Source organism: Diceros bicornis, chromosome 27 (genome assembly GCF_020826845.1).
Source record: "Diceros bicornis minor isolate mBicDic1 chromosome 27, mDicBic1.mat.cur, whole genome shotgun sequence".
Classification (NCBI taxonomy): domain Eukaryota; kingdom Metazoa; phylum Chordata; class Mammalia; order Perissodactyla; family Rhinocerotidae; genus Diceros; species Diceros bicornis.
The window spans coordinates 31,918,955-31,941,288 of NC_080766.1; the positions used below are offsets into that span (position 1 = coordinate 31,918,955).

Genomic DNA, 22,334 nt, shown 5'->3' on the forward strand with positions numbered 1-22,334 from the left:
TTCTGTGCTTCTTAATTTACTAATCTGTTCCATCATGTTCAATGACTGAGCTGCATAGCGCCAAACTTTTCTATCACCAATGCCCTCCCCGCTTTTATATTATTCCTAACTATGAACACCTCAGAATTTAAAGGATTTCCTTTGGCCACCAAATAGCATTTGTTAATCAATACATTTGATTTCATAAATATTTATCACAGATAAATATATCAGTCATTCTGACTAGTATGAATGTACAGGTGTGGTTGCACTGAGTTACTACGGATCCAGTTCAAAGTGAGGAAGTGTCATATTTGAGTCCATCTCAGATCCTTTTTGAAGGTTGATGTATCATTTCATTAGGCTATTCGAAAGACTGGAAAAAGCTCTGGGCTTCTCTACTACTCATATAAAATGAATAAAAGCTGGGGCTTCACATAGTCTAGCATAGAAAAAAAAAAATACACCAATGCTGTGATCCCAACCCAGATATCATCATTCTCTTGCTGAGGTGGGTCCTGGCATCAATATATTTTCAAAGTTCCTCGGAGTTGAGTCCCACTGATGTGTGAGATTTTCTAAGTAACATTTCTCCTTGTTTCCACCAGAATATGTCTGCGTGCACGTTAAGCTATCATTTGCTCCCTTAGAGGAAGGGCTGACCTCTTCCAGAACTGCACAAAACCCCACGTGAAAATGTCCCACAGAGCATTACAGGGTGGGACTTTCCACTTGCTGAGTCTCTTTACTGTCTGTGCATCGTGCCAGCTCCTTCTTGTGAAAGACCCAGGGACTGTCCCCACTTGTCCCTCCTCTTCATAGCTGCCACATCCCAAGCTTAGCTGTCAGGTATTAGCAGTGGGGTTGCTGAGTAAATATCTATGGAACGATGCCTCACTTTATTGCCATCACAGAAAACAAGCACAAACAAGCTTTTTTGGTGGGTTGGTGGGGGCAGAGTGGGGGACTGATTTCTATCAGGAAACAGGAAATAAAAATAACAAATAAGGGAAGTTAAAAAAAATCATAAAACCTTAATTTTAAACCCAACTGCTGTCTGTGTTCTATTTGGACATTTTCATAGACCCTGACCTGTCTCTTAGCCCATCTGTGACTCCTGAAACAATCCTGGGAATTCTCTCCAGGTCTGGTCCTGGGTAGCTATCCTTGCCTACACTCTGAACAGGTCAGCTCTTCACACTTTAGGCAGCTGCCAGGCCTGATGGAAACTCCAGCTCCTTTGGAACTGGGCTCCAACTTTTCAGCCTGCTTCTAAGAAAGGGTGGTGAAGGAGGTTCTTCAGAACATGTTCTCTGCGTGGCTTTTGGATTACCTCTCTTGACCTTGGGGAGGGCAGCCTCACCCCTGGCTGAAGTCTCCATGGCACTGACCCCTGAAAGTGCCAGCCTGCCCTATGACGTCCCCTCCCAAGTTCTCCATTTGGTCGCTAAGACTGGTTCGGCGTACAGGAAGCTCAGCATCTGTACCCACTCCTTCCCACTATAATGTCAGCTCCACGGGGACAAGGATTTTATCGTGTGCATGCTTGACTCCTCCAACACATAGAACAGTACCTGCTGCTTCACACACAGGGTTGGTGCTCCGCACATATTGTTGAATAAATGAATGACTTGTCCAAGGCAAGCAGTGCAGTCTAGTCCCACTAGTCACTTTGTAGCCGTGATGGTGACTGCCATCCCTTCCCTTGGGCAGTGTGTTTTAAGACCCATCATCCAAGGGATAGACAAATTTTGGGTTACTCATACAATAAAATCCATCAACAGAAAAGAACATACTACTAGGACAGGCAGATGAGTTTCACAGATTTAGGATGAGTGAAAGAAGCCAGCCACAAGTGAGTGCAAACTATCTGATCTATTTATGTGAAGTTCAAAAGCAGACAGAACTAATCAGTGATGATTGTCTTAGTCAGTCTATGCTTCTATAACAAAATACCATAGACTGGGTGGTTTAAACAATAGAAATTTATTTCTCAGAGTTCTGGAGGCTGGGAAGATCAAGGTGCCAGCACATTCGGTGTCTGGTGAGGGCTCTCTTCCCATTTTGCAGATGGCCACCTTACTGTTTCCTCACATGGTGGAGAGAAATTATTTCTCTCATGTCTCTTATAAGGGCATTAATCCCATTCATGAGGGCTCTGCCCTGATGACCTGGTCACCTCCCAAAGGCTCCACCTCCTAATACCATCACCTTGGGAATTAGGGCTTCAACATATGAATCTGGGCCAGGGGAGACACAAACATTCAGTCCATAGCAATGGTGGAAGTCATAATAATGGTGACCTGGGGAAGGGCGTGGGTATGGACAGGCAGAGACACGGGGAACCTTATGGGGTGCTGGAAATGTTATATAACTTGCTTTGAGTTGTGGTTACACAGGGATGTACATATAAAAAAAATCAGTGGGCCAGCCTGGTGTGTAGTGGCTAAGATGGTGCCCTCCGCTTCTGTGGCCCGGGGTTCGTCAGTTCGAATCCCGGGCACGGACCGACACACTGCTTATCAAGCCATGCTATGGCAGCATCCCATATAAAGCAGAGGAAGATGGGCACGGATGTTAGCCCAGGGCCAATCTTCCTCAGCAAAAAGAGGAGGATTGGCATGGGATGTTAGCTCAGGGCTCATCTTCCTCAAACACACCCACAAAAAAATCACCAAAGTATTCACTTACATAGCTCACCTTACTGTATATAGGTCATACCTCAATTTTAAAAATCATTTTTAAAAACATCCCTCTCCTTCTCTGAAATTCCCCCTAGTTCTTTGTCTTTCATCTAGTTCTCAGTTAATCAATAAAGCAGAACTGTTTGTCATTCTGGAGCCTAACAAATGACTTGGCCTTTCCCAGTTTGACATGCTAGTTTTCCTCCCATCTCCCCAAGGGGATTTCATTCTTGTAATGTCGAAATTTCTTACACATAATATCCACCAAGATACATTTCCTTGAAGAAAGCCATTATCCTTTATTCACTGATGGAAACAGGGTCCAGGGCAGAGAGGGAGCCCCGCTCCAGGCCCCACTACACGCTGGCCACCCAGTGGTCCTGCTCCCAGGATGAGTGATATTGCTGGAGGGTGTGGCTCTGAAACACGAGAAATTCTCTTGGACCGGCTATCTTTATAAGACAGCTCTTCATAAATAAAAACCACACCAACTTCGACATTATTAAAGAAAAATGAGAAGAAAATTAGTCAAATGCAATTTTTAAAACTCAAATATCACTTAAAAAATAATTTCAAGAACCATCAACAGCTTGAAGATTTTGCAGAAAAAATGATGGAGAAGAAGTATCAATAAAACTATGGTAGAACTCTCAAATGTGTTCCTTATAAAAATTGAGTCAATTATGTGATTTTAATTAAGAGAAATTGCATGTTCCCTGGACAAGAGTTAGTAACAAAAAGAAGGCAAAAATGAAAAACAGTTAATGGAATTCTATGCATATTTTTTTAGATTTTCTGTGTGTAGAGTTATATGGATAATATAAAGTTCAAGCAAAAAAAAAGATTTTAGTAAATCTTTCCTATCTTAGCTAAGACATGGATTGTGCAATGGGTTTTATTTTTAAATTCCAAAATTGGGGTGCTTCAGACTCAGCCATCTGAACACGAATTATTGAGTAATATGGTAAGTGACATAGGACACAATCTACAAATTGCTATTTTGATCAAAGCTTCCATGTGTGTTTTAAAAATCAATCACACAAAGTAAATCCACTTTCACGGTAGCTTTTCCATTTTTTCACGTTTAGAAAAAAAAAACCTTTTTTTATTCTAATCACTTATATCACTGTTAAGTCTAGATTTACTTTTATATATTTAATGGCGTGGTAATAACTTTACAAGTGAATACAAATCCCTAATAAGAATAAACGCATTTTCCAGTTTCTTTCCTACAAAGACCAATTTTCACTTGATTGGTCAAAACCAGAGGCAGAAGTTTCCAAAGCAAACTTGGTACCACCTCTTCATCTCAGGACATGGATAAGATGAGATGCCTGTGAGGTTGAGAACCTGCGGCCTCCCAGTCCTGGTTGGGGGGTGAGAGGAAGCAGGAAGTGACCATTATTTGAGTCACATGATGACGTAGGTATTGTCATCCCCATACTGAGATGAGGAAGCAGACTCAGAAAGGTTTGGTGCCTTGGTATCAGCCATGGAGCTGGTAGATGAAAATGCTCAAGTACAGACGGGTTCCATGCCAAAGCCCATTCACTTTCTCTCCATTCAGCCTCCCTGATTCTCAAGGGAGAGGGGAGATCGCAGGGACTGCCCTCTAAAATAATCCAAACTTCTCAAGCAATAATTTTCATCATAAAATCATTTCAAAGGATGTCATTTCTGGCTATGGCAGATTGTTGCAGCAATCCCCAATGAATCACACCTCCCTGGATCCATGCCCTTGAGATGTTCTTTCCCAACCTGCCTCTGGGTTTGGCCACATGACTTGCTTTAGCCAACGGGATATTAGCAAACTGGAGTCAGGAAGAGGTTTGAAAACTGCTCGTTCTTTGAGGCTTGGCCCTGCTGCTCTTTGGAACCCTGAGGCCACCATTCAGTGTTACGGACTGAATGTTTGTGTCCCCCTCCAAATTCATGCATTAAAGCCCTGCCCCCATGTAATGCTATTAGGTGGTGGGGCCTTTGAGAGGTGATTAGGTTTAGATTGGTTCATGAGGATACGGCCCTCATGAAGGGATGAGTGCCCTTGTAAGAAGAGAGATGGATCTGTCTCCATGCACAGGCACCAAGGAAAGGCCATGTGAGGACACAAAGAGAAGGTGGCTGTCTACAAGCGAGGAAGCAAGACCTCACCAGGAACTCCATCTGATGGTAGCTTGATCTTGGACTTCCAGCCTCCAGAACTGTGAGAAATAAATGTCTGCTGTTTAAGTGAACCAGTCCATGGTATTTTCTTCTAGCAGCCCAAGCGGACTAAGACACCATGTAAAGAAACCTATGCGAGCCTACTGGTGGAGGAGAGACCACTTGGAGCGGTGACAAGCTGTCCCAGCTGAGGCTTCCTAGACCAAACAGCCTTCCCACTGACAGGCACCTGAGTGAGGCTGTAGGACGTGTGTGAGACGATCCAGCCCCAGCTGAGCTGAGCTGCCAGCTAGCCTCAGAGATCAGCCAAGACCAGAAGAATTGCCCAGCTGACCCAGAGAATCATGAATATCATAAATATTTGTTGCATCATGAAGCCACTAAGCTTTAGGGTGGTTTGTTACATAGCAACGGATACACTCACATATTGGAAAATTTGATATTTTAAAATAAAATTATATCACATTTAAATGTATTTAACATAATCTAAATACTATAACAATTTGATGCCCATCATCTATTTAAAAAATATATTTAAAAACTCGAAAATTTCACATCATTTCTTTTTCCTTTAAATTCATTTTTCTAATCCACTATCACCCTAACATACTGCTTTACAATAAAAAATATATATATAAATTTATTTGTTAAAAGTTTTGGCATTTCGTACAACCATAAAACTCCAACTATTAAAAAATCAGTTTTGGATTGAGTTATGATTACAATTATTATTGGTATATAATTGATCATAGGAAAATATATAGAGATTAAAATTTATTCAAGGTAAAAGGTAAATTTCACTGGAAATGCTCTCTTAATGACATGGAAAGGTTTGGGTTTTTTTTCTCAATTAATTCATGTATCCATGAATGATCTTACTTTTAGCTAGCCACAAATAGAGTTCGGTGTCAATTCTATTTCTACTTTTCATTTTTATAGATGCAAGCACAGAGAAACCTTGTTTGAAGAATATATGGGAGTTTTGTTATGGCAGTGCCACTCAATTCCTTGACTTCTTAAATTACACGCCAAAAATCAGAGATATCATCCATAATTATTTTTAATGATCTATCACCTGACAACATGATTAAATCCTCCTTCAAATTGATTGAAAGCAAATTTGAAACCACCTGACTTGCAAAAGGATTAGCTTCCTGGTCAGTAGAGTTATTTACTTTCTCAACCCTCTATTTTCCTGTGTCTATTTGTGTGACGTCCCAGAAGTTCTTGCCCCCAAGTATGATCTGAGATGGATGAGAACAGTCTCTTTCTCTTATAAAAGTGGTAGAGAGATGATTGTGAAAAAGGAGGGAAGTTACACGTCCATCAGAAGCACATTCCTAGGCGGATGAATTTTAGGAAAGGAAATTTGGACATAGAGTCCTCTTAAACTATCTGCATCCTTGAAATTTCCATCCCTGGAAATTTATATTTTAGTTCAAGGAAATCATTGCTTGATTGAGTCTGATTCATCTTTTTCTCACTAGTGGTGGAAACTCCCTGAGACTTGAAAGGTTTACTGAAAATCCACCAGTCATTGTCCCTTTCACTGTTTTTCTACAAAAGAAAGTTCTTCTTTCTTTTTCCATAATGGCTTTTAATAAAAGACATCATGATTTGTTTCAAGTGAACAGAAACTTTATCCCAACCACCCACCCCTACCTTGACTTTCTATCCATTCCCCAAACCAACTACAGTCATGCGTGACGTTTCGGTCAACAATGGACCGAATATACAACAGGGGTCCCATAAGATTAGTACCGTATACTCTAGGTGTGTAGTAGGCTATACCATCTAGGTTTGTGTAAGTGCACTCTATGATGTTCGCACAATGACGAAATCGCGCACAATAACTATGCATTTCTCAGAGCTTATGCATGACTGTAATCCTATTCTTGGAGACATAACCACTTGCCCTTCTGTTGACTTTATTAGAGAATTCTTAGATTATGGTCTGCTTGAGCAGGAACTTGGTCCTGTGGCATCTCTGCTTCAACTATGAAGTCTGATTTAAACCTAAAAAAAAGTCTATAAACCTTATTTTTCTCACAAGGCCATTTCCTTCATTAGTATGTGGCAATGCTGGGAAGAGGAATGGATTGCCCAAGCATGTCTGTGATAAGAAATTGATTTTATCACCACCATAAATAGCTCAACTGTCATTTAAATCTGAAGGCAAAACAAGATGCAGCATGTATGGGGTGAGGAATATTTAAAGTCCCCGGAGTTTTGAAAAGGAGAATGCATTGATGTTTGTAACTCATGGCACTGTAAGTACTCCAAGTTCTGTAGACTAATGGCCAAACACTCCAGTAAAACTGAGTGTAGATTGGAGGAAGGAGGATGAGACAGGGAGAAAGCCCAGCTCACCAAGCAAATCCCACCCAAGAATCTAAATAAAAGCTAAGGGGGAAAAGCCAGTTTTCCTGGGCAAAGCCATAAGCATTTCTGTGACAAAGTGAAGACACTAGACGGGAAATAGGATCTTGACCACTCACCAGAAGCCAAACAGGAGTATGGTATCCTACAATTTAGAAATGTGCATCAAAAACTTTAAAATGCATATAAATGCACCCAAAGCTATTTTTATGACTGTACTCTAAGGAAGTAATTGGACCTGTGCACAACGAATTTGCAACATGAATGTTCACAGTATTTTTTTATAATAATAAAAACTAAAATCCTTAATATCCATCAGCAGGGAATTAGATATATAAATTATGGTAAATCACAGTCCATCCATTAAGATGGATTGCTATGTAGCTATGACTTAAGAGCGATGCAGACCTATTTATAATGTCATAGGAAAATGTCCACAATTAGTACCATGAAGGGAAAAATTCAGGTTAATAAAATAATATGTATTAATAAAATAGTATGAACTCACTTTGTAAGTGTGTATGTTTGCACACACATGCACACCCACACATGTATTCAAGGAACCAGTCAAGGACAAAACCCAAAACATTAACATCTTGATTGAAAGTGAAGTTGTAATAACCAACCAATCATTAATGTCTGAAGCTCAAGGCAATGACATCAGGCAGGAAACGCAAATACAGAGACCATAGGATGTTCTATTTAAGATGAAGACGCCAAACTCAGAAACTAAGGAGTTTCGAGAACAGCTGAGGAAGCCCCAAGTGGCTTTCAGGAAAAGGAGCTAAATTCTGAAGCCAAAGAGGATGGAGCTGGGGCTCAGAAAGATGACAGCAACTCTGTTAGGGTCCCACTGGCTAAAAAACCCAACTTTGGTTTGACCTGGGTGTGGAGCATGTTGAAACAATATGGAAAATAAAAAACTTTTCTAAAGGATTATGTTCTATAGCGGTTCCTGATTTTAAAAATATAATGTGGATTTAGATTTTTTAAAAAGTATCATGTCTCTCCTACCTGAGAGTAGTTGACTGTACAGGCAATGCTGGGTGTGCACGTGGATAATAATCCCAAGCCACTAGACAACGGCAGAGAAACCGCCAGCCCATAGTAAGAGTCTGCTGTTAAAAGCAGTGATGTTAGGACTTGCCCATTCGTGGCTTTACACTGAGCACATGGTTGAGGTGGTGGACGTGGGTGATGGTAGATACTGCCTTACCAACACAGGATAATTTATAGGCTAAAAGTGGCTTCACACTGTAGAAAGGATGCAATAGACCAGAATAAACTATCATAGACGAATGATATATAATATAGAATGCATTCTATTGGTATTGGGGCTTCGAAGAGGGTGATTATGACCAGGAAGACAATGGAAACAAAGTGATTCCAGGGGCTTGTTTGGGGAGGGGTTCTACCAGTGCTTCAGTCAACTGAAGACAGTAACTTACCAACAGCATCCATACCCTGTATTTACAGACCCTACACATTCATGGTTTGTGTTTGGAATACTCCTTGTTCTTGCTTCAAACACTTTAGAGAAGGCTAATGGGGAATGTGCTGCTGCAATTCTGATCTCACACATTTTATAATATTATAGTGGCTGAAGAGTTTGAGTATTTGCTTTTATTTTTCTCTCAGTATTTTCATTTCTTCCTCTTCCCCACCTGTCCAATATCTCTCTTCTAAGAAGGGATTGTCACAACGATTTCCTACTCCAGGGTAGGTTGGTGGCAAGAAGAGAAGCATAAATTGCCTGTAAGACTCAGGTAAAACTTGGGTATCAACAAAAAGTCTGGGGAAAAAGTAAGGGCTTGTCTACACTGCTCCTCTCCCCACACCCACACACAACTACACACAGAAAGGCACATCCACTGGCTGGGATGCAGGCAGAAGAGAGAGGTCTGAGGGATGGAAGGGGCAAGACCTTGGACAAGGCATCCTGGCAACATCCCAGGCGGGACACAAAATGCCAGGGACCTGGTCGCAGAGGTGCTGTGGGTGGGACACCTGAGTTGGGCAAAGAGAAACACTAGAGAGCCCGCCACTGAACTTGAAGGAGCCTATGCCTATGCCAAGGACAATGGTCACAGCTATGGTAACCTCTGTGAATGAATGGACTCTAAGCCTGGAGGGAGGACCCCATCCAAATCCCCCCAAATCTTGGCAACCAGGGAGAGAAGGGTGAACTGAGGGTGTTTTCTGCCAGCCTAGTGGGATACAAGCCTGAAGAAGAAATTAAGTTAGAGTAAAAAAGGCATTATGGTTATTTCTGTATACTTGACTTTGAGGGCTCAATTCCTCCATACTGATAGACTCAGAGATTGGACAGGAAAACAGCCCAAATTGCCTAAATCTCACTTATCCCAAGTGCAAACTGTTGGAATAATTTTGTGTATGTGTGAGGAAGACTGGCCCTGAGCTAACATCTTGCCAATCCTCCTCTTTTTGCTGAGGAAGATTAGCTCTGAGCTGACATCTGTGCCCATCCTCCTCTATTTTGTATATGGGATGCCACCACAGCATGGCTTGATCAGCGGTGCATAGGCTCACACCTGGGATCCAAACCTGTGAACCCCGGGCCGCCAAAGCGGACTGCGAGAACTTAACCACTACGCCACTGGGCCGGCCCCTGTTGGAATAATTTTATCAGGTGTCAAGCTGGCTTCAGTCACCCCCAAAAGGGATACAACAGGTACAGAAATAAATCTTTTTGTACCTTAGAATGTAGATATTAGTACAGCGCAGCCTGAATGTATTTAAAAAGGCACGTGCTCCAAATCATTGTTCAACATCAAAACGTTTGGAGACCGCCAAAGCAACGCTTCTCAAACTTGAACACGCATATGAATCCCCTGGAGATCCTGTTAAAACGCAGGTCCTGGTTCAGCAGGTCTGGGTGGGGCCCAAGTTTCTACACTCTAACAAGCTCCCGTGATCTGATGCTGATGTTGGTCCATGAACCACACTGAGCAGCAAGGTGCTAGACAGCAGCACTCACCTGCTGCTGTGGGGAGGAATCTTCTAGTTTGCGGAAGGCAGGAAGGAGAAATCCTGTTCACCTGGAGGGCAGCTGTGAGTGGGGTAAACTTTGACTGGGTAAGGTTTGTAAGGGACTGAGGAGTAGTAGATCAGGGACTCTGAAAGGGAAGGGTTAGGTACCCCAAGATGGTGTTTACCTGTTTTGTGATTCTGTGCAAGACCCAGCCAGCAAGACCCCCAGTGACAAAATGTGCAGGCAGACCTTGGGTGCAAGAGCTCACCCACCCAGGCCAGCCTAAGCTCTCCTCTTCACCCCAATACTTCCCAGGGCTCCCCTCAGCCTGCTCCCACCAGGAGGGGGCAGGAGACCGGAAACCAGAGCTCTGTTTGCGTACATCCATATCTGTGTCCTTTCCTATTCTCCCAATCAGTAGACCAAGATGGCAAGCAGCTGTAATGCCCACTCCTCCTTTTTTTCCAGTTAAAACCTCAAGTTCTACCAACAGAAAAAGATAAATACCGTATGATCTCACTATGTGGAATCTAAAAAAACAAAACCAAACAACAAAAAAACTGAACTCACGGATATAGCGAAAACATTGGCGGTTGGCTGAGGCAGGGGATAGGGGGTGGGCAAAATGGGCGTAGGGAGTCAAAAGGTACAAATTTCCAGTTATAAAATGAATAAGTCATGAAGATGTACTGTACAGCATGGTGACTATAGTTAATAATACTGTACTGCATATTTGAAAGTTGCTAAGAGAGTAGATCTTAAAAGTTCTCATCACAAGGAAAAAAAATCTTGTAACTATGTGTGGTGACGGATGTTAACTAGACTTATTGTGATGATCATTTCACAATATATACAAATATTGAATCATTATGTTGTACACCTGAAACTAATATAATGTTATATGTCACTATACCTCAATAAAAAAAATTAAAAAAAACACAAAATGCAGGCCAGCCCTGGTGGCCTAGTGGTTAAGTTTGGGACAGTCCACTTTAGTGGCCTGGGTTCGGTTCCTGGGCGTGGACCTACATCACTCGTCTGTCAGTGGCCATGCTGTCATGGCGGCTCACACACAAAAAGAGGAAGATTGGCAGTGGATATTAGCTCAGGGCACGTCTTCCTCAGCAAAAAAAAAAAACAAGCAAAAACCACCCACAAACACAAACGTCAAGCTCTACCAAGTCGGCTTTCCCTCGATGATTGCGATAATTACTTAGAAAAAAAAGGCACATTAGTTCATATCCACCTTCCCATCCAAAAAGGCACAGGATTGTTCACTTTTCAATATTTTTATTGTTTGACAGGCATTTACAACGTTCCATTCATAGACCTAAAAACATAAAAATAGACCTTCTTTCAGCTTATAAAAGAAATATATAAGAACTTTTGACATAGACACGTCATGACCTTATGTACAGAGACAATGGCACCCTCTCCAAGCACCAGACTTTCCAGCATTTTCAGACAGACCCGTTGCACTGAGACTAGTACATGTGACGCTTAGAAGTTTCTGCTTCAATTTTCCATCCGGACACAATCGAACTGGAGATGATATGGAACAATGCAGTGATACAAAGGGTATAGAAACCATTCTAAAGCTTTTTAAGAAAATCAGAAGATATAGCAAAAATTTAATAGAATAAAACTTTCAAAAGATCAAGCTCAGAGCCCTGGAAACCCGAAAGGGGAAGGATATGGGGGAGGGGAGCAGGAAAAGCAAGCAGGGGCAACAGAGCATGATGTTCTGAACTCTCTATTGTCTGGAAATATAAAGTCATAACTGATTTTTATAAAATATAATTCCTAAAACTACTATAAAATTCAGGTCTTTAAAGTACCTACTGATGTGTCAAACACCAAATAGATATTTTCCCCAAAAAGAAAGTTTTCATATTATTTAAACCCTTCTTAGGAAGTGGATATTGTGAAATGGGAGAAAAAAAAAAGCTATAAACCTTTTTTAAAAAAAAAAAAAAATTGAAAGTGCTTTAACTTGTTTTTGTTCTTCCTATTTGGAAATCTGTTTAGAACATTAGATTTTTAGCATGTTTACCCTGTTTTGTTGGCATGAACAAAGTGTTGAACACAAGATATGTTTCTGAAGAGGTCGTTTTGTTAACAGGTTTGGTTATGGACTGTCAGAGAAGGGGTAGGTAATCTATAGATGAAGATGCAACCTGGATGGGAAAACCAATGATCACCATGGCAACCCCATGAGGAGTCTCCCCTCCCCCACCATGTGCAACAGACACACACACTGCCCATTCGGGTGTCATGCTTAATCCAACCGAGCTCCCATCTCAAATAGAGATTCAGACATTTAAAAAAAAAAAAATCTGCTTCTTGGGAAAAAAGTTTCTCCTAAGCATCTTGTTGGCCTTTCATATATAAATATAAAATCACCATGCCTCACTCTCTCTGTAAAACGTAAAACCGTCGTTTTTTAGGCTCAGAGTTACACTAACACTGTAAAATTCTCACCTGTTTGTGCCCCTGCATCTCAGGTAAAATACAAAAAATAGTGTTTTTTTTTTTCAAGTGATAAATTTGGATCTCTTTTCAAAGAGTTTGGCATCTTTATAATTCTATGCAAAACTAGAACTTCCGAACACAGACAATGAGTAAGACCAGCCATAGACCAAGACAGAAGAGAAAGAAAAAAAAAAAGCTCATTGAAACATAAATCTCCAACCTCTCTTCACACATTCGTAAAATACACAGATATTCTCAGACATTTAAGAGGGAAAGGAGTAAAACACTGCAAGCTGTACAGTTGCTTTGTTTCATTCTGTGTTTGAAGGTGATTTCCCCAACTAGGAGATGGCTCCCGGACTGATTTTAGATGGAGGGATCCTGATTATTTTTTTGTGTGCTATCCCTTAAACTAATGTGTCATACATACTTAAACTCCTGGGGTAATTTGCTTTCCAGTGCTATAGAATCTTTTTTTTTTTTTTTAATTCTTCAGGCCCTGATGAATTGAGAATAAATAAAGCCCTTCGTAATATACAGAAGATAGGATTCTAACTGATTTGAGGTTCGGAACAATTCTTTCTGATGTTGTGGGAAATGACCGAGTTGGGTGGCTACATGGCTGCAGAGCAAAGTCAGCTGCCAAAACTGTGTGTGCCAGAATGTGACCTAAGGGAACGTTCTCCTCCCCGAGGGTACAGGAGGGGGACAGAGTGAGGGCAGGCGAGGAGAAGTATCTACACACGCTCTCTAAGGGGACACAGTCAGATCTCAGTGTTCAGTTTCCTGGAGGGGGCAAAGTCTTCACGCCTAACCCAAATGACTTCCTCGCTTGTGCTCTCCAGGCCTCCATTGATGCCCGACAGGGCAGCCTGCTTCTTGAGCTGCATCATGCGGGATGCGTGACTATCCAGGGGTTTCCGGCCTCTTTCCCGCTGACTGATGGAGGCAGCCTGAAGCCGCTCCTGCAGGTCTCTGTCCACTGCGGCGCCCTTGACGGCCTCACAGAACTCATCATCGTCACTGAGGATGTCTGTCTCCTTGATGTCATCTTGCTCCTCATACTGAGCAAGATCAAACTGTTCCTCTACCCAGCGGTCAGTGTCCCCGCCACCGGGGGGCTGCTGGGACTCTTTCTCCGGGCTGCTGGCGGAGATGGCATCTGAATCAATGGTAAACCTGTTTCGAGCCAGGCGCCGCCTCCTCCTCCCAAGAGACTTGCTTGGGGCGGACACTGCACACACACACAAAAATATAAAAATAAAACCCCCACATGCTTTACATGAGACGGAAATCCAGAAAGCAAATAAAAGAAAAGGAAAATAAAACTAAATGGTACGCATTTAGTGCCTTGATGTCACTCAGGGCTTAAGACCAGATTTCAGTAGGATGTCTTGGTGTCATAACCTTGTACAGATGTCTGGACTTAGAGGATGTCATAGCAACTGACCGAAGGGCAAGGAAGGACAGAGGGACACAGAGGGTTATAGGTTATGGAGACAAGGGAATTCAGCTTCCTCGGAAATAATCCATTTCTCTACCCTGTGCAGCGGGGAGACAGGTGACACATATTCCTGCTGCCCTCAAACAGACCGCTGATCTTAGTGCCCTCAACCCCGACCAGGTCCCATGGCACAGTGCTCTGAGGATCCCCCTGGGGCTGTCCTAGAGTCATTAGTAAGAGTGGGGGATGCTTTGTAGAAATCACCTTGATGTATCAAGGAGGCAAAATGCACTGGTCCAAGCTATACTGTTTTCTGGGAAACTGAATGTAACGTTTCTTGAAGACGTGCAGTGAGATTAAGGGCACAGCATCCCTCGTAGGGAGGCTACACAACAGAGTGGCTCTTGGAGATGTCAAGTCTCCAGTTATCGCCCCGTCCTCTTTCTGATAAAAGCCCCATGGGAACGGTGGGGACAAGCAAATGTGAGCCTTAGTCCCTCCTGACTACGTTCTGCACATCACCGGTGTCTCCTCTACAAAGCAATTAAAATATCCGTGCCTGTGTGGAATGAGAAACAAATAACAGACGACACCCAAGCAGTGGGTCAAGGAAGTGCTATATAACAGTGACTAACAGCGAAGAAAAACAAATCTCTGAATTCACTCTTTCACCCTATTGCCCTCTAGGAAGCCAGAATCATTACAAACAAACAAACGAAAGACGCTGCCCAATCAAGAAAACAAATAGTCCCACTACACACACACACACACACACACACACACACACACACACACAACAGCTCACGTGGAAACGTCGCTGCCTCTCCCTCACTAGTAAAGTGGTTTCTGCATTAGAGGCAAGAAGATGAAATGCCACCTGGGCTTTCCAATGAAGGGCAAGAGTCTAAACACCAATTGGGAGCCGCTTTCCTGAAATCTAAGCCCTAAAAACCATTACATTGCTTCAGTGCCGCTAGAAGTAGGACGACTATTCTCGAATAGTCTGCCAAATGTAGCCTTGACCTCAAACACAGCAGATACAAGGTCAGTGTGCTGGACGGTGGCCTAAATTGGCTCCCGTTCCAGCCATCCTCTGTCTCAAACCCCTGCGCCCCCATCAAATTTCTTAAGCGTTCTACCGTCTTAAAACATGGAACAAACGGACACCACCCACGTCAAGGGGGGGAATGAAAATCATTTCCAGGAAAAATGGAAAAAAAGAAAGAAAGAAAAAACCAGTACTACTCCACTGGGAAGAAGCAAAAATTCCTGTTCAATTTTATCTCAACACCACCATAATGGAGCCCGGCTCTGTCCACTCACTAGAATTACCTCAATTGAAAATTGGGCTGTTGGGAAATATTTGTCAATGATTGGCATGCTCAAGTATTTAGGGGTAAAGTGTGCTAATGTCTGCATTTTTGAAATGTGTCAAAAATCAGATGAGTCAATGGATGATAGATATGTGATAATAAAATATAGAAAAATGTTAATTATAGAATACAGATGGTAGGTATGAATGTGTACAATTCTTTCAGCTGCTCTAGATGCCTGAAAATTTTCATAAGATAATGTTGGAACACAAAAAATTTTTAAATTGGGTTACTGGGAGACATACAGTACTTTTAGACTAAGAATTGAGGCAGGATATTTGGCTCCTTTATTTACAGGAGAAATAAACTACCTGGGTATTCATGACAATGCAAAATGAAGCATGAGTGTCTATCCTTTATTAAAAGGATACTTAACCCAGCAGACTTACTGGGTTCAGGGAGGCAGTCTTCCTGAGCTAACATCCGATGCCAACCCTCCTCTTTTGCTGAGGAAGACTGGCCCTGGGCTAACATCCGTGCCCATCTTCCTCTACTTTATATGGGACGCCACCACAGCACGGCTTGCCAAGTAGTGCGTTGGTGCGCGCCCGGGATCCGAACCTGCGAACCCCAGGCCGCCGAAGCGGAGCACACGCACTTAATTGCTGTGCCATCAGACCGGCCCCCAGGGAGACAATCTTTGATTTGAGTATTTCCACTGTTCATTGTTTAAACTGACCAGCTAGTGCTATGCTGACCCAATCAACCATCATTTCTAAATCATCTAACATGAAGATCCTGATGACAGTGAGGAGCTTCAAAAGCAGAGTGATAAAGACTTTCTTTAGCCAAAAATGAGCCATGAAGCAGAAAATCTTCCAGTCAGCCAAAGCCAACAGGCTATGACATCAAGGCCTTCTCTTGGTATTCAAGATGATGGTGTAGGTTGTGGGTCGGTTTTGTTTTCTTTCCAAAGAGACCTCTGCAGGAAAACTTCCGAGTGTCCTACAGGCTAAAAAGACTTAGTTTCAAAGTAAATGCAGCTCTAAATTTAGGTTCATTAATTAACAACTGAAACCTGGCCAATGACAGGGAGCATTTCCTGAGGTTGGGACACATATTCCCCATCCTAACTAAACATTCCCTGATAAGTAAAAGGAGCAGGTGAGACAATTCCAAGGTGAAATTCTCTACTGTGAGCACTGAAGGGTTCAGGAAGGTGTTCCTACACGAGGACTTCATGAGAAACTGTGGATATGGAGGTATGCAAGGCTCTTAGTAGACCTTGGAGAACACAGAAGAGCACTGGGTGTTCACCACACTAGGTTGTTAATAAACACTTATCAATTGACTGGAGAACAGATGCAAGATAACTAACCCCCTAACATTAGTTAAACTTAAGGTGCTTAAAGAATGTAGCATCCCATGTCAAGCTATGCAGGTTACGTCTATGAAAACTTTCAACGGTTCACAGTTCTGTGCTTGCCTCTTCCACACAACTGAGAACAGGAGGAAAGGTTATTGGGACAGAAGTCAGAAACCTTTTTGCAAATGCAAAGGAAGCCTCTTTTCTTGGAATCTTCCCTGCAAAATTCTAAGCTGCCGCTTAAGAAAGGGGTGATAAAAATGTTAATATCTCCTCATTAATACCTAGGTATTATGAAAATATCTTTCTTCCTAGATCTATTTCACTGCCATTTATAGGTGGTAGTACTGATCCTCCTTCCTCATTGCTCCAAGGTGATGGAATGAGTTTCCTAAAATAATATTTACTCTGGGACCATTTAGATTCTAGATTCCCCTTTTCCAATAGCAGCTCAAGCCTTCCCCAGATTAACATTGAAGCTAAAAATAAAGTCACAGGCACAAGGTGAGGGTAAAAACCTGACGTGTCACCTGGACGACCAAACATGGAATCCTTACTGAGAACAGGCACTGCTGTGTTTCTGGATTACAAAGCCACCGTGTTCCCAGAATGGCGGACCGTGACCTTGCTGAGACATGACACACTGCTTTTTGCTAGACAAAGCCGGCTGTCATGCAAAGCAGCGACTCTCATTCCGCAAGCAGGCTAAGACAGCCCCTCCAGAAAGAGAACGCGCTCACTTCCCGGCTTGGCGAATGAGAGAGGAGCTCACCAGCCACAAGGAAGAGGGCAGGGAAGGGAAAGCTGGAGGGAGGGCAAGAGGAGTAAATGAAGGGCGGATCCCCAGGAGCCACAGGGAAGAAGGGAAGGGCAAGGAACCTCACGCCAGGGAAGAACCACACTCTCGTACATTAGCCCCACAAGGCCACATCTCATTCTTGCTCCACAAGAAGGTCACACTCCCTGAGCTCTACAGTGGAGTGGGGGTGACGGGGATCTTGAATGCCTGAACCCCCACAGTACCTGCCCTGCTCATGGCTGGCCTGGCCCCCTTCAGCGCACATAGTCTTTTTCCTCCAAAAGGGACATATTGCTGGGACGAGGGAAGGCTTTCGGTTTTGAGGAGCTGTCTTCTGTGCTTATCACGCAGGATCGAATGCACGGCCTTCAGGAAATCCTTTCGGCTCTCTGGGGAGCTATGAAAAGAAGATTTACACGTGTTAGGCAAACAGTACTTAACACACGGGGAACGTCTAATGTTATCAGGGGCCGTCAAACAAATGTCCCTGAGGACCAAAGGTTAAAGAGGGAGGCCACAACTCCCATTTCTAAGCTGAGCCGTGTTGTCATCACTGGGGACAGAGAACACGTGCTCTTTTCCCTTTGTGTTTTGTGATTCATCTCCTGCAGCCAATCTGGAACAGAGCAGCCCATTGATGAATGGATTGATGGAGAGATGGATTCAGCACCAAGAAATTGCCAAATTCTACTCTTGGTTCTTAAGGCAGAGCCTTTCATTCTAAAACGTTTTTACAGACAAATGAACCCCAAGATTTCTGCAGTTCTGCGGAGCAACCAAAGAGGATGCCCCAATGTCCTTAGTTTCCTCTAAAGTTGGTCTGCTATTAAATATCAACTCGTCCCATGACACATTTCAACATGTAAATAATAAAGCTACATGGTTAAGAACTGAAAACTCTTCCCAAGTTCTAATTCCCATAATAAAAACTACTTCCTAGGTAAGAGTTATTTTTCTTAAGTTCTCAATATTTTTACCCAGGGAAGTTTTACCTAGTATTCCTTATTAACAACCAATATGGCATCTCTAGGGGTAGGCTCACTGGACCCCGTGAACATTACACACAAAATCACAAGTGGATTAGCCTAAATAGATAGTAAAGATGGTACTCAAACCATATGTGGATTATTTGAAAAAAATTTCAATTCTAGCGCCAACAGCCTCCTGGGATCTGCCATTGTTGATTCCTGTTACCCAACACAGGGCAGTGATGCAGGAACCCAAAACCCCTGAGTTTGAACTCAGTGTCCATTTGCTATAAAGTCTCAGGCAAAGTAATCTCTATGAGCCTTGGTTCCCATTTGTAAAATGGAATAAGACAGGATCTCAGTCTAACTAAATGAAATAATGCATGTGAAGTGCTTAGCATAGTTCATCTTGGTAACTGTGCCTTCTTACCACACCAGCAAGAGTGTTACAAAATACTGCTAATAATCATAATATTGATTCTGTTGGGTTTTTCTGTGGGCAATTCAGCATACTACACCCATGGTGTGGGGTACTAGGTAAGTACTGAATAAATTACTGAGTACCTATGATTAAATTAAAGCAGAATTGAGTACGGATCATATTTAAAGCCAAATGCATCAGAATGCCAGCTGTTGGGACCATCTATCTTGATATTTTTAGGCAAAAAAACGAGAGAGAGAGAATTGGCTGCATTTGAGAAAAGACCTCATGGAGGAGGAGAGGGTGGAGATGGAGGAAAGGGAGGGGAAGGCAGAGAGGAAAGAACAAGATGAAATAAGTAAAGGCCATATTCTTTTTTTTTTTTTTTGTGAGGAAGATCAGCCCTGAGCTAACATCCATGCTAATCCTCCTCTTTTTGCTGAGGGAGACCGGCCCTGAGCTAACATCTATTGCCAATCTTCCTCTTTTTTGTCCCCCAAAGCCCCAGTAGATAGTTGTATGTCATAGTTGCACATCCTTCTAGTTGCTGTATGTGGGACGCGGCCTCAGCATGGCCAGAGAAGCGGTGCGTCGTTGCGCGCCCAGGATCCAAACCCGGGCCGCCAGTAGCGGAGCGCGTGCACTTAACCGCTAAGCCACGGGGCCGGTCCCCAGAAGCCATAGTCTAAGTTCAGCTTCCACTCAAAATCTACAGGTGAACCTGAGCAACTTGTGCCAAGCTCCCTAGGTTGACGTTTCTCTTAAGATGAGGAATCCAGCAATGACTGCACACACTCTCACCTCCTCCCAGTCGACTCTCCACCTGCGCATCTCAGAGATGCTATAGTATAAACAAACAAGGTATCCAAACACCAGAACAAAAGATTATCAGGCAACCAGGTCCCTCTAATCTACCAAACATAAATATGGGATGAAAGCCCTCATTTCAACATTGAATTTACATGAAAATTCCTATTTCCTTCTAGAAAGATATTAAATTAACCAGGTGACTGTCTATACCCTAATAAAACTAGTTAAATTAATCCAATTACTGTTATTTAATAAGTGCTAAGTAATTTCTCAAATGTACAAGAAAAAGCACGTAGCATCTAGGGACGCAGAGGCTGGTCTGTGGAACCCAGAGGGGGCTGGGGACACCAAGCACAGTCATGTTCCCTCCCCCTGGGCTGCAAGGTCTGCACATCACGGCTCCAGGCTCACCTGCAGCACAGGTGGAAGACCCTCTCCGGCCTCCCTTCAGACTCCGATTTGACGTGGACAATTTCGCACACGGCGTTTGCTTCTGCATCTGGATAAATGAAAACAAGCATGAGTCAGGCTATGTTTCAAAGGGATTTATTTGCATTTTTACACAAGCATTTCCCATGCTTTGGTGGAAGATAAAAGAGTGCAGAGCAGCAGAAGACCAAAGGAACTTCACTATGATCCCGTGATCTCAAGAGACAGAGTGTTCGAAAGCTTAATGGGTGCTAAGAGAAAGAATGCTTGGAAAATTTCCAGTTGTTAAGATCTCCTTCCAGATGGTCTCAAACGACAACCGATCAATCATATTGATTGAAGAACTGACCCTTTTAGCTGCACAGCCCATTTGGCTGAGCCTTCAATTAAGGGATTAGTTGTTTTGGTAGCAGTTGGACTAGACAGAGCCCAAGATCCAAGGCAGATTTCAAACCAGGCCAGGGATACAAAGAGGCAGGTCCTAGCCTTCTGTGGGGGGAGGCTTCCCCGTGAGCCACCAGGCTGAGAGCCCTGGCAACAAATGAGGCTCCTCTCCCAGCCCTCCCCCGGTGCCCACTCTGAGTGAAACAAAATGGGATGCCAAGAAAGTGAGGAACAGTTACATTTTAAGGTAACTTCTAAGCCTTACAACAGCTAGCTTACAACACCATATTATTCTATTTATTATTTTATAAGCCTTGCAATACCATATTGTTTTAAGTTGTGAATAAAGTGTGAAAGGAATAATTCACTGCAAACATCAAGACCACACATTATGAGGTCCCATCTTTATCACTGGGTTCAGATCCTGGTCCCAAACCATCGTTGTGCCCACATTATTTAACCCCAGCCAGGACCCATTTGCTGAAAGTGTCACAAGCTTTCCCAAACTTAGATAAAAAATCTAGAAATTCTGCGATCTGATTCTCAAATCCACTGGAATGTATTTCATAACGAGGGACATGTTAGCTAGTCTTTGTAACTCTACTAAAATAAGCTTTAATCTTGATGGTTCTAAACTTGATTTGAATGAAAAACAGAAGGTAAGAATGTAATATTAGATCAAAAGCTTTGCTTTCAAAATGTAAAGTCTTTATGTACCTAGTCCTCAATGAAGGCAAAACTCCTGGCTGAGAAGTTTGCTCTAAACATAAGTTTTCCCATTTATAAACAAGGAATGAGGAAACATATGAACTAGATAATTCACAACCTAAGACTGCAAAGTAAGACAACACTAATATTTAAGTGCCCAAACCTCAAGATGCTATTACAGCTGTTTCTAGACCTACAACTTACACGGTCGCAAATTCACGTGTAAATCTATTTTGCAAATCAAATCATAAGTAAAAAGGCACCAGGGTAAATCTCTGCGCTGGAAGGTTAGAGAGAAACCTTCTTAAGGCAAATAATCATCCCAAATACATTTGTCTCACGTGGTTTTTGCATTTGAGTTTTTTTACTGCAAGGCCTAACAACTGTGAAGGAAGCTGCGTCTAGTTTAATTTGAGTGTGTCATTGAAGGTTTACCAAATATTGCAAGAGGCTTTTCCTCATGACACTGGACAAGGGGGCGTTGGTTTTACCAGGATCAGAGCCAATTTTATGGCTCATGGATGTGACAAGCAGGGGAACCAGGGAGTGGATGAGCAACACCAATTGGACACTAAGATTCTAATGCCCACATCAGAAGCATGAAATAGAAATACAAGTCCATTGTGCACCTGTGGGGTCCACTTCCATGGCCTCTCTTTACTACCAGGCAGCTGCACCTGCTGTCCAAACAGGAGAGGGAATAGGTGTAGTCAGAGAGTTTCCACTTGACCTCCAAAGGTGGTCCTTCCAGGATGTGCCCAGGGAGAGCCACTGCTGATAGCTCCTCCCTAGAATGGCCTCAGATGAAGCCCTGGAGGGTGCCTCCGAGTCACAGAAATACTGCTTTTCTTAGTCAATACTCTGCTCTATTCATTTCTCTTATCATGTGTCTAAAGCATCATCTAATTATATTATCAAGTATATTCATCACTACCCAGCAACTTGCTTCACTGCTATTTGGATCACAGAAAAAGAACTGACATTTCAAAAGCCTTCACACTGATACAAAGATAAATATTTGTA

General features: G+C 42.7%; 1 protein-coding gene across 9 annotated transcripts in view; it reads right to left on the minus strand.

The window, feature by feature from the left end:
• Positions 1-11,467: 11,467 nt before the first annotated feature.
• The window catches only part of TIAM1 (TIAM Rac1 associated GEF 1), a 357,972-nt gene continuing 347,105 nt past the window's right edge, over positions 11,468-22,334 (minus strand). For all 9 annotated transcript variants that reach the window (XM_058522998.1, XM_058522997.1, XM_058523001.1 and 6 more), the window contains 3 exons: positions 20,202-20,289; positions 17,816-17,988; positions 11,468-13,903 (listed from right to left, as the gene is read on the minus strand). In XM_058522998.1, the coding sequence (XP_058378981.1) occupies positions 13,434-13,903; positions 17,816-17,988; positions 20,202-20,289 (731 nt within the window). In that variant the 3' untranslated portion in view covers positions 11,468-13,433. The remainder of the gene's footprint in view (positions 13,904-17,815; positions 17,989-20,201; positions 20,290-22,334) is intronic.